This window comes from Panthera tigris, chromosome E2 (genome assembly GCF_018350195.1).
Source record: "Panthera tigris isolate Pti1 chromosome E2, P.tigris_Pti1_mat1.1, whole genome shotgun sequence".
NCBI classification, from domain to species: Eukaryota; Metazoa; Chordata; class Mammalia; order Carnivora; family Felidae; genus Panthera; species Panthera tigris.
In genome coordinates, this window is record NC_056674.1 from 9,435,449 (window position 1) to 9,448,154 (window position 12,706).

The following is a 12,706-nucleotide window of genomic DNA, read 5'->3' on the forward strand; positions in this document are numbered from 1 at the left end:
TGTGCTGACAGCTCGGAGCCTGGAGCCTGCTTCGGATTCTCTGTCTCACTCTCTCTGCCCCTCCCCTGCTCATGCTGTCTCTCTCTCTCAGAAATAAGTATTAAAAAAAAATCAAAAAATAAATGAGGCTCAAACGGGGCCTCGTGTTGGTGAGAACCCCTGTGTGTAAATACTAACAAAGCTACTGCATATTGAAAATTCAGAGCTGAAAAGGCACACAGAGAGCATATTCATCATCTAGGAGGATTTTATTAGAGAACCAAAACTGGAAAGGAATGAATTTTGGTCCCAGATGAAGGATGAGGCAAGGCAGTGGCAGCAATCCTAACATTTACTGTGTTTCTCTCCTACTATGTATTCATTTGTGCCTTGGAAGCGGGGAGACTTTCCTGGATCTATTACAATCTTAGAATCATCTCCAGGATGTAGTCTTTTGGGTAACTTAAGGGACGAATGTTTAAAGAGGTGTTTCTCATGTTCCTTAGTCCCACGACGAGTCTCCAAAGTGTGAATTCGTGCAAGGATTACACTGAGACAACCTTGAAGATTTTTCCAGATTCCTTAGATTCACAGGGCGTGTCTCCAGGCAAGGGGAAACGTCTAGCAAAGCTGAAAAAAGATGACAAACTTTCCAGAGACCTTACCTACATACGGTGTGAATATGTCAAGGTGTTGGGTTCTCACATTTCTGTCGTTCAGGGAAGACTCGAGCTCCCTCCCAAAACGTCCTCATGTGCTCGTTATTTCGAGAAAACTAATGAAACTTCCCCCACATTCCTTTCATTCGCAGGACCCCTCTCAACTGTGAGTTTCGTTTTGTATTTTTTTTTCAAGTTTATTTATTTAGGCAATCTCCACAGCCCACGTGGAGCTTGAAGGCGTGACTTTGAGATCGCGCTCTTCTGAATGGGCTAGCCAGGTGCCCGTCAACTGTGAGTTTTTAGGTGGTTTTTAAATCTGTGAGAACTGATGAAGGCTTTCCCACATTCCTCGCATTTATAGGGTTTTTCTACGATATGAACCCTTCTGTGTTCGGCAAGCTTTGAGAACTCATTGAAGGTCTCCCCACATCGCCCACATTTATAGGGCTTCTTGATAATGTGCTTTTGTAAGTGTTTGTTAAGGTGTAAGGAATATTTAAAGGCTTTCCCACATGTCTGGCATTCGTAGGGTTTTTCTCCGGTGTGAATTTCCATGTGTCTCACGAGGGACGACTGATACAGGTAAGATTTCCTACATTCTTGACATTTGTATTTCCCCCCTCCGGGCTTAGTCTCCTTGCGTGAGTCAGAATTTGCAGGGTGGGCAAAGGATTTCTCATCTTGCTTATTCTCATGATTTGCCTCTGCCATACAGGATTGCCTCTGTGCCTCATGGATCGAGCTATCTTGGAAGGTGATTCCACACGGATCGGACGCGTAGGTTTTCTCTGTAACGTGAGTCCTGCATACGTTGAGGCAAACGTCTTCACCAAAGGCTTTTCCAAATGGATCCCATTCATGAACGTCCATCCCCATGCGAATGTTATTATGGCTGTGAAGCACATTGTTGTAATCATGAGGCCACACGTTTGACTCCGGCCCCATCTGACTCCTCACAAACGGGATCAAGACAATGCTTTGCCATAAGAGTCTATCATATCCGTAGTTTTTATAGATCTTTTGATTACTGGTTAGGACAGGATTTTGTTTCAGGATATCTGAGCCCCAGTTTGGGATACGGTTTCTTGAGGCATCTCTCCGGGAAGGCACAAGCTTGGAGCCTGGTTTAGGATTGTCCTTCGTTTCGCGATATTCACAGATTGTGACCGGAGACTCGCCCTTCTTGTGAACGCCCGCAGCTTGCTGCCACTTTGGGTCCCTTTGCTTAGGCGGCTCCCCCGTCTCGTGGCATTTCCAGTCTTTTCCCCGCGGGGAGGGCCGGGAACTGCGGCTCACGGCACACACTCTGTTCGCTCCTTGAGGGGTCTTCTCGGCGAGAATGTCCTGCCGGGCGGTTGAGTTTTGGGTCTTATGTTGATTCAGCGAGTCTGAAAAAAAGTGCACAAAAGTCAAGTTCTTTGTTGAGAGTCAAGGTGGGTTGGGGATGGGTTGGGGAGGATAAGACAGGGAAGTGTCAGGTGGGTTTCTTGTCAAACGGTCACTCTGCATGAGAGGGAAGGAAGAGTGAGCAAGAGAGCGGAAAGACATCAGGGATTTGGGCCGTGCCGGGAGCTCGACTGCAGTGAGGACGGGTGCTGTGTGGACGGGACCTGCTACGAAACGCTTGTTCAGGGATCGAGGAAAGGAGTCGTCAGGAAGGTGTAGCCTCATGGAAGAGAACCGGACAAAGAGTCTGCCATGGACTGTTTTTGTGTCGCCCAGAAATCCATTATGTTGAAGCCCTCATCCCCCATGTGATGAGGGGATTTGCAGGTGGGGCCTCTGGGAGGTAATCAGGTCTAGATGAGAATGTGACGGTGGGGCCCCCACGATGGGACTGGTGTCCTTACAAAAGCAGAATGGAGCTCGCTCTCTCTCTAGCACGTTGAGGACACAGCAAGAAGGCGGCCGTCTGCAAACCAGGAAGAGAGGCCTGGCTGGGAACCAAACCTACTGGCACCTTGACCTTGGACTTCCCAGTGAAGAGACAAATGTGTGAAAGCCACCTGGAACATGGTATGGTGTCAGCCCGGACGGACTAAGACAGAGTCCGTGTGTGACTTTAAAGGGGCACAGGTCTTTGGGACAAAAAGAAAGAATAAAAGCCTGGACGATTCTGATGCGTCTTAGAGTCTTTGCTCGCCTCCCAGATGAAATGGATTCTTTCTTTTTATTATTCTTAATTTTTAAAATTTTGTTAGAGAGAGAGAACGGGGGAAGGGCAGAGAGGGACAGAGGGAGAGAGAGAGAGAGAGAGAGAGAGAGAGAGAGAGAGAGAGAATATCCCAAGCCCCACAGAGCCTGCTGCAGGGCTCAAACCCATGAACCATGAGATCGTGACCTGAGCCGAAACCAAGAGTTGGACGCTTGACCGACTGAGCCACCCAGGCGCCCCCCCCCCCCTCCATGCCCAACCAATGTGGAAATGTTGATGAAGAACGCCTCTCACCCCTGTGGAAAACAGCGGTGGTTCCTCAAAGAGTGAAACAGAGAATTACCATACGACCCGGTCAATCCACTTCCCGAGTATCTACCCACGGGAGTTGAAAATAGACGTCGTAACAGATACAGGTATAGGCGTGTTCACACGGTGGAAATAAATCAACTGCCCATCAAGCAGATGGGTGGAGAAACAAAAGATAGTCTGGCCACAGACCCTCCGTGATGCACGGATAGCTGATGGCAAGAGGGCTGGACCTCGAAAGCATCGTATCAAGTGAAAGAAGACAGACACGGACGACCACGTTTTGTCCCGTTCCACGTATATGAAATATCTAGCGTAGGTCAATCTACAGAGACAGAAAGCAGATTAGCGGTCGCCCAGGGCTGGAGGGGAGAGTAAGGGAGTGACCGCTTCGTGGCCCAGAAGGTCTCCTTCTGGGGTGCTGGCAGCTCGGAGCCTGGAGCCTGCTTCAGATCCTGTGTCTCCCTCGCTCTCTGCCCCTCCCCTGCTCGCACTGGGTCTCTCTCACCAATAAGCAAAAGAAAAATAAATTCCACCTTGTAAAATCCTTCCTTGTGAGGATTCCTATCTGCCTGGCGAGCAGGTGCAGGGGTCAACTTACCCCCCTGCACCATTCCCAGACCTGCTCCTTGCTCGTCCAAATGGGAGACCAGACTAGGGGGTGCCTCACTGAGATCCTGGTCACGGTGGGGGGTGGGGGGGTGGGGGGGAAGACATTGGTGCCAGAAACAGAAACTCCCTGAAGCAGGGGTTCTGAAGCCAAGCAAGTATGACTCTGCCGCACCTAAGCGGTCCCTCCGCTTCCCTCACGAATGCGCCAACACCCTCTGCGCTCTGTGTTCACCCACCTAAGGATCCCCCGAGGGCTGTGAATCGTGAAACGAATACAAATGTACCGCGACGGACAGAGTTCCCCTCTCATGGGGTCAAACCCTGCGTCCACCCCCGGGGGGCCAGGGGCCGCAGCGCCGCTGCTTAACGGTCCTGGCCCCGTTTCTCAGCACCCCTCCGGGAACTCAGGAAGGGCCAGACTCGCGTTGGGCCCCCACGGGTAAGCCGAGGGAGGGTAGCATCCTCACCCACGGAGGCCAGGTTCCTGCAGTTCTCCAGCATCACGTCTCTGTAGAGATTTCTCTGCGCGGGGTCCAGCAGGGCCCATTCCTCCTTGGTGAAATTCACGGCCACGTCTGTGAAGGTCACGGCGTCCTAAAACAACACGCCCGTTTGGGGCGCTGTTACCGGCGGAGTCGCGACCCTTCCCGAGGACAGGCCGAAGTCCTAACCCCGCCCCCCAGTACCTATGAATGTGACCCCGATTTGGCAATGAGGCATTTGCGGATTCGCAAGGGGTACCAGGAGGTCACGCAGGAGTAGGTGGGCCCTATTCCAATCGACCGAGGTCTCACAAGAAGAGGAAATCTGGACACAGACACACGGAGGGGAAGAATGTCACACGATATTCTTCAGAAGTGGAGACTGGTGTGGGTTGTCTGCAACGAAGGCGGGCCAAGGAAAGGCGTTTGCCAGTCGTATATTAAGCTAGCCCACCTCTCGGGGCGCCTGGGTGGCTCAGTCAGCTAAGCATCCGACTTCATTTTGGCTCAGTTCATGATCTCAGGGTTCGTGAGCTCGAGCCCCACATCAGGCTCTGTGCTGAGAGTTCGGCTTTGGCTTCTGTGTGTCCCTCTCTCTCTGCCCCTCTCCCACTCGGGCTGTGTCTCTCTCTCTCTCAAAAATAAACAAACACTTAAAAAAAAAAAAGAATGAGTGAGATCTGTTATCCATGGATGTAAAGTGATATCACGTGGTCTGTATATATATACAGACACACACACGATTTAAGGGAAAGAGAGAGAGAGTGTGAGGGGGGGAGGGAGGGGCAGAGGGAGAGAGAGAGAGAGAATCCCAGGCAGGCGCCACACTCAGCTCGGAGCCCAATGTGGGGCTCGATCCCATGACCCTGGGATCACGACATGAGCTGAAGCCGAGAGTTGGACACAGCCGACCGAGCCACCCAGGTGCCTCCAAACCCTGTTATATAGACTTTAACTGGGAATGATGTAATGTTCACGCATTCGATAAGAAAATCCCCCAAATAGGGAAAGTCAAATAAATGACGCCAGGAGCCCATCAAGCCGGCAGATCAACCACTTGGGGTGGAAAGTTAATTTGAGGGACGCTACAACCTTAGCACGTTATAATAGCCCGTCATCCGAAAGAAAGGAAACTACGCCTTACTGCTAGGCCAATATTGACCCTGCTTCTTACAGAAGATATTTCTTACAGAAATATCTTACAGATATTTTATTTATTTTTTATTTTTCTTTAATGTTTATTTATTTTTGAGAGACAGACAGAGCGTGAGTGGGGGAGGAGCAGAGAGAGAGGGAGACACAGAATCCGAAGCAGGCTCCGGGCTCTGAGCTGTCAGCGCAGAGCCCGACGCGGGGCTCGAACCCACGAACTGTGAGATCATGGCCTGCGCCGAAGTCGGACGCTTACCGACTGAGCCACTTGGGCGCCCTCTTATAGATATTTTATATACGCTGCAGAATCAGTCAAAGGGACTGTGTTCATAAGGAAGCGAGGTTTTTAGCCCAAGAAAGATTTCAAATCTAAAATTTTAAGAAGTCAGGGGGCGCGCCTGGGTGGCTCAGTCGGTTGGGCGTCTGACTTCGGCTCAGGTCATGATCTCGCAGTTCACCAGTTCCAGTCCCGCGTCGGGCTCTGTGCTGACAGCTCGGAGCCCGGAGCCTGCTTCGGATTCTGTGTCTCCCTCTCTCTCTCTCAAAAATAAATAAAAACATTAAAAAGTCAGGGCGCCTGGTTTGCTCAAAGTCAGAAGAGCGTGTGACTCTTGATCTGGAGGTTGTGAGTTCGAGCCCCACGTTTGGCGAAAAGATTACTTAAAATAAATAAACTTAAAAACATTTTTTTTTAGAGTTCAAAAATGGCCGACTTTAGGATAAAGTATCAGCAAGAACCACACACACACACACACACACACACACACACACACACACACACACTTCCCTGGCAAATCTCTGGAGAGAAAGCGCCCAGAAGAAATAAGCAGGAAGCCCTGAGAAATGGGCTGATTTAGGAAGAGAAAATCCACAGGGTGAGTCTGAGGGACCCTGTGCTGTCAGAAGGCGGAGAAGCCACCCTAGACTGTGTTAAGAAATACAGAGGCTGGGGCGCCTGGGTGGCTCAGTCGGTTAAGCATCCGACTTCGGCTCAGGTCACAATCTTGCGGTCCGTGATCGAGCCCCACGTCGGGCTCTGGGCTGGTGGCTCAGAGCCTGGAGCCTGCTTCCCATTCTGTGTCTCCCTCTCTCTCTGCCCCTCCCCCGTTCATGCTCTGTCTCTGTCTCAAAAATAAATAAAGGTTAAAAAAATTAAAAAAAAAAGAAATACAGAGGCAAGAAAGAAAGAAAGAAAGAAAGAAAGAAAGAAAGAAAGAAAGAAAAAAGAAATACAGACATTGACTGTTAAGGGTCTGCCAATGGCCCAGTTTGGGAGATTCTGAACCGTAACTGTGCAACTGATTGAAACGGACTCGTTACTAACATGCGAACTCATCATGATCCCCAAAAAGGGGAAACCAAAGGGGCCATAAAACAGCACTTCTCGGGGCACCTGTGTGGCTCAGTCGGGGAAGGCATTAGACCCTGGATTTCGGCTCAGCTCATGATCTCTTGGTTCGTGAGTTTGAGCCCCGCGTCGGGCTCTGGGCTGACAGAGCCTGCTTGGGGTTCTGTCTCCTCTCTCGCTCCCTCTGCTCCCCTCCCCCACTTGTGATCTCTCTTTAAAAAAAAAAATTAAATAAGAATAAAAGAAAACAAAAACCCTCAGGGGGCGCCTGGGGGGGCACAGCCAGTTAAGCATCCAACTCTGGATTTTGGCTTCAACTGCACCAGGGAGCGGTCACGTGGCTGGGACCTTCCCACGCACCAACTGTTCGCGGGTGGTCAACGAAAGGGAGGGGAGCGAGTGCCCGTCACACCATGAGCCTGTAGGAGGAACTAATGGCACCTATGCCTGGTGTTTGCGCCCTGCGTAAAAGGAATCCCGCTCCCGGGGCGCCTGGCTGGCTCAGTTGGGAGAGGGTGCGATTCTTTTTCTTTCTTTTCTTTTTTCTTTTTTTTTTAGTATATATTTTTTAATGTTTGTTTATTTGGGCGGGGAGGGGCAGAGAGAAAGGGAGAGAATCCCAAGCAGGTTCCACGCTGTCGGCGCCGATCCCGACGTGATACACACTGTGTACTGTAATTTTTATATGGAAAACTGTTGTGTGGGGCACCTGGCTGGCTCAGTCAGTACAGCATGCGACTCCGGACCTTGAGGTCACGGGTTCCAGCCCCATGTTGGGCATGGAGCCTACTAACAACAAAACAAGACAAAACCAAAAAACCTGTTGTGTGGATGCAAACTGCCACAATCATATTGTGAAAAACATTTCTTTTACACAGAAAACCTGATAGCCCTGGGGCACCCGGGGGGCTCAGTCGGTGAAGCGTCCAACTTTGGCTCAGGTCACAATCTCGTGGTTTCTGGGGTCGAGCCCCACTTCCGGCTCTGTGCTGTCAACGGTGGGCGGAGCCTGCTTCGGATCCTCTGTGCCCCTCCCTCCCCCACCCAACTCTCAAAAGTAAGTATTAAACATTTTTAATTAAAAAAAAAAAAAAGAGGTTGCCTGGGTGGCTTGGTCGGTTGAATGTCCGACTTTAGCTCAGGTCATGATCTCAGGGTCCGTGAGTTCGAGCCCCGCATCGGGCTCTGTGCTAATGGCTCGGAGCCTGGAGCCTGTTTCGGATTCTGTGTCTCCCTCTCTCTGACCCTCCCCTGTTCATGCTCTGTCTCTCTCTGTCTCAAAAATAAACATTAAAAAAACATTGAAAAAGAAAAAGAAAATCTGACAGTCCCAAATCTACTACCTATAATCCTACTCCAAGATTTATATTGTGGAACTGCCTTCCGAAACTGAATCGGGTTCCCCAGGCCTGGGGAGGAGCCTGGGCCTGGGATTTCTAACAAGGTCCCATTTGTTGCCCATTTTGCTGGACTGCAGCCCGCACTTTACCAGCCGAGTGGCAGGGGACACTCTTCCGCGTGAGAAGCAGGAAGGACAAAAGTGATCCCGGCAGTTCTGTCCGAGCAGCAGCCAAGGTGGGGACGGTTCCACATCCCTAAGCAACAGAGGGGCGGACTCAGTGACACCCTGCAGAAACCTGGGAACTGCACTGTTTTCAGGGGAGACGTGTTGAGGTGCAAGGGGTGAGATGTCGCGATATCTAAAAGTCTCTCTCCGGTGGTTCAGCAAAAAACAAACAAAAAAAAAGTGTGCACGAGCATCTGTGAACACACACGCGCATACAGACAGCAAACAGGGCAACCTGCGTACCTGACTTTACGCGACCATGTGTTCATATACAGACAGCAAATAAAGCAAAATATTAGCAAATCTGCAAATCTTTACGGTTCCATGGGTATTTGTTTTATTATTACTATACATTCACCGCAGGTCTGAAAATGCTTCAACTATACACTTAACGGGGGAAAAAAAGGAAGACCGAAAGAATGATCGACAGAACATTCAAGATGGCGGGGCGCCTGGGTGGCCCAGTCGGTTGAGGGTTCAACTCTTGGTTTTGGCTCAGGTCATGGTCTCAGGGTTCGTGGGTTTGAGCCCCGAGTCAGGCTCTCAGCTGACAGTGCGGAGTCTGCTTGGGATTCTCTCTCTCTCTCTGTCTCTCTCTCTCTCTCTCTGCCCCACCCCCACTCCAGTGCATGCTCTCTCTCAAAATAAATAAACTTAAAAAGAATTTCAAGATGGTGATTAACCCCAGAAGGAAGCAGGGCAATGGGGTCAGGCAGGGATGGGCCGAGGGCCTCTAACCAACAGCAGTGTCTGATTCCTTAACCTGAGGACCTACCTATTTATTACATTATTTTAAAAATTCTGGGGAGCCTGGGTGGCTCGGTTAAGTGTGCGACTTCGGCTCAGGTCATGATCTCGCAGTCTGCGAGTTCGAGCCCCGCGTGGGACTCTGTGCTGACAGTTTACAGCCTGGAGCCTGCTTCAGATTCTGTGTCTCCCTCTCTCTCTGCCTCTCCCCAACTCATGCTCTCTCTCTCTCAAAAATAAATAAAACTTGAAAAAAAAATTTTTTTAATCTATTTGTGGGGTACCTGGCTGGCTCAGTCAGTAGAGCGTGCAACTCTTAATCTGAGTCCCGAGCTCAAGTCCCCTGTTGGGCATGGAGGCTACAACTAAAATAAAATAATTAAAATAAAGTAAAATAAAATAAAACTAATAAAAAATAGAATAATTCTACTTGTTAAGTTTTATGTACTCTTGTCTTTATGAAATTTTTCACAAACTTAATTCATATATTAAAGCTTAATTTTATTTATTTTGCCATGTAATCTTACAGCCAATCCATCCTGGCTTTTGTTTTATTTTTATTTACTTTTGAAAAGATTTTATTTTAAGTAATCTCTATCCCCAATGTGGGGCTCGAACCCACAATCCTGAGATCAAGAGTCCCACACTCTGCTGACTGAGCCAGGCAGGTACCTCTCATTCTTGGCTTTAAAAAGTTTAGTAGTACAGGGGCTCACGGCTGGCTGTTTGTAAAGTGCGCGACTCTTGATCCCAGGGTTGCGAGTTCGAGCCCCGTGTTGGGTGCAGAGGTTGCTTAAAAATAAAATCTTTAAATAGCGAGAGAGGGGGAAGAAAAGCTTAGTACAAATGAACTTTCTAATTTTTTTTAGATGTTTATTTATTTTTGAGAGAGAGAGAGAGAGAGAGAGAGAGAGACAGACACAGAATCTGAAGCAGGCTCCAGGCTCTGAGCTGTCAGCCCAGAGCCCGATGCAGGGCTCAAACTCACAAACCAAATTCCCACATCTTCTTAAATATACTGATTCCGTTTAAGAAAGAGGCAACCATACTACGTTGGTCTCAAAAATGTCACCGGTTTAGGTGGGTTCCCCTTGTATTCACTACTCTGGGGTTTACGCGAACCCAGGTTTTCACAAAATAGAACTGTGACCCTCAAATAATATAAAGTCATTAGGTGCTTGGGGCAAACAGGAGACTTTTAGGCAACTCTGCCATTGTGAATGAACCGCCTCCCAGCCATTCGTCCCGTCCCCCGAGTTGCAATCAGACAAGGATGAAACCAGCAGCAAAGACAAAAGGACTTTTGTCCCTCCCCACCCTCCACCCTTACTCAACTGTTTTCTAACTCACTGATAAACTTTATCCCCTAAAACTCGTAGCCCATTTGACATCCTATCATATAGGAAAGAAGAGAACATTCCACTCTTGCCTGGGGGATCTTGAGTCACTGGGACAGAGAAGCGGCCTCGCCTCCGATCTGCAACCTGGGGCAGGACTCCTGATAAGGGGTTTGGGACACAACATTCCACATCTATCTTGACCTTGTAGTTTCCAAGGGAACGTCCAGACCAGATAACTCCTTTACCCTGGGCTCAGTTTGAGCCTATCTAAGCCCGGATCCATTTACATACACCTACCCTGAATTACTACCACCTCCCCCCCCCACCCCCCCACCTTGGGATCCTATAATAACGCCAACCCTTCCTGCCGCAGGTTCCTCTCAGGTGCAATCGATCTCTCTCCTTGCAACAAACCATTACAACGGGGGCTCCAGGTGAGTCCCGGGCGATCTCAGACACATTATAATGTTTGGGACAGTGGGAGAAAACAAACGAACAAAGAGAATGTGTAATCTGGGGTCGTCTCAGGGAAGCAGGTGGGAAAGAAAACCCCCACGTCTGGCAGATAGAGCGCATCCCCCCTCCCTGTGCGCGGAGCTTCCCGTGAACCAGACCTTCCTGGAGGAGACTAAGGACAGGCAATTTGTTCAGACCATGGGGTTCCATGCTGACAACTTCACTTGAACTCCTTTCAACGTGTTCTTTTAGAAACGCTCTCTACGGAGGTCTCAGTCCCCCCCCCCCCCCAAGAAAGGAAGTGCGGAAGTGCTCACTGGACCAAACCCAGACCCCGAAATCCTTTCTCTAGGAGAGGAGAACCCGATGGCCACCCTTTCCATGTGAATGTGCCCGGAATTTTCCTAATCGCTGAGGGACTCCCAACACTTAATGGGTCTGAACAGCCCCCCTCCCCCGTCCCTGCCCTCCCTCCCCAACCCCTTCCTCCCCCCCCCCCCCCCCCCACTGCTGCACGCAGGTATCCCCCTGCCCACTCCAGGGACCACAGCGTGGAGGGACCGCCCCTTCCCCCGGGGGCTTTTAGGGCTCAGCACGTGGGCCACTCTCGGCTTCCCCTTTCCTCCAGGGCGGAGGCAATCAGGCTTCCGCAGACAGCTGCCCCCGACTCCCCGGGATCCGACCCGGTCCCGCCCGCGGTGTTGGATCGTGCGACAAGCCGGCACACTCACCATCCCCGCTGCACCGGCTTCTGGACGCGTCTGTGGGTGGCGCCGCCCAAGAGCTCATTCCCTGCACCGGATAGAGGGTTGCAGGGCTGCAGACGAGAGGGGTGGGATTGCAAAAAGAACAACTAAATAAGCAAATAAAATAAAAAGCCACGCCCTCACCACCCCCCCCCCCACCCCCCCAACAGGGATCGACGACAGAGAGTCATCCTGAGCGGGCCTTTTGTATCTGCTTCCGGACCCCGGCTCCTCAAAATGGACGGTTTAAGGGGTGGGAGCAGGGGAAGGAGCCAGCAGGAAGGGGATCCCGGGACTTGCCCCCCCCCCGGCCGAGCCCCACCCTGGGACCCCACCCCCCACCCCCCACCCTCGCACCCAGGATCTCCCCAGCCACTTCTGCTCCTTAGAGGCGTCCAGAAAGAGAGGCGCTTCCCAAGGAAAGGAAGACTTTTTTCTGCCCTGGAAGAGGACACGGTCGGGAGGAGGGGTCCTCAGTTTCCCTCTTTTCTTTCCGCCGCCTTCCTCACCCCGCGAGCGTTGACCAGCCGGTGACCTGCGAGGTCCGCGCCAACAGTTGTAACAAAATACTGTGCTGACCGTTACTGGGACTGAACCGGCGACCCTCCCGCGAGGAACGAGAACGTCCTCCGATCCCCGATTCCAGGGAAAGAGAACAGCTGCCTGAATCCAGCCGGCGAGGACGCGGCCCCCGCTCCCCGCGACCCTGTTAAAACAACAACAACAACAAATCACCTACATCTGTTTAAACTGGAGGGTCACCTGACCTGCGGGTGCCGGCGAAGAGCGTCCGCGGAGTAACTTCAACCCCGACTGGGGATTTCTTTTGGAAGGTCCCCAGCCAGGCCTGATTAACATCCCCGCCCCCCCCAACCCCGCCCCGTTCCCGCCCCCTCCCCGCCCCCCCAACCCCGCCCCGTTCCCGCCCCCTCCCCGCCCCACCTCCACCCCTGCTCCACCCCTCCTCCCCTCCTCCCCTCCCCCAAAGACGGAGGCCGGCCCAGCCAGCTCCCCGGCTCTCTAGGAAAGGGCAGGGAACCGCTAAAAGTCAAGTCAATTAACCTTTTATGAAATGTCTCCTCTCTAGAAATGCAATTCTACCCTAAAGCTTACATTGCCTATTAGTACCCTGCACCTAAACTCGTCTTTTA

At 51.2% G+C, this 12,706-nt stretch overlaps 1 protein-coding gene across 1 annotated transcript; it reads right to left on the minus strand.

Annotated features, from left to right (window-relative positions):
- Positions 1-229: 229 nt before the first annotated feature.
- Positions 230-12,300, minus strand: ZNF114 (zinc finger protein 114; the record flags this gene model as incomplete). Its single annotated transcript, XM_042969805.1, has 5 exons — positions 230-2,029; positions 4,185-4,311; positions 8,189-8,294; positions 11,541-11,626; positions 12,295-12,300. Coding segments are annotated over 5 exons (1,428 nt in total), but the record flags the coding sequence as incomplete, so codon positions are not given.
- Positions 12,301-12,706: the final 406 nt, after the last annotated feature.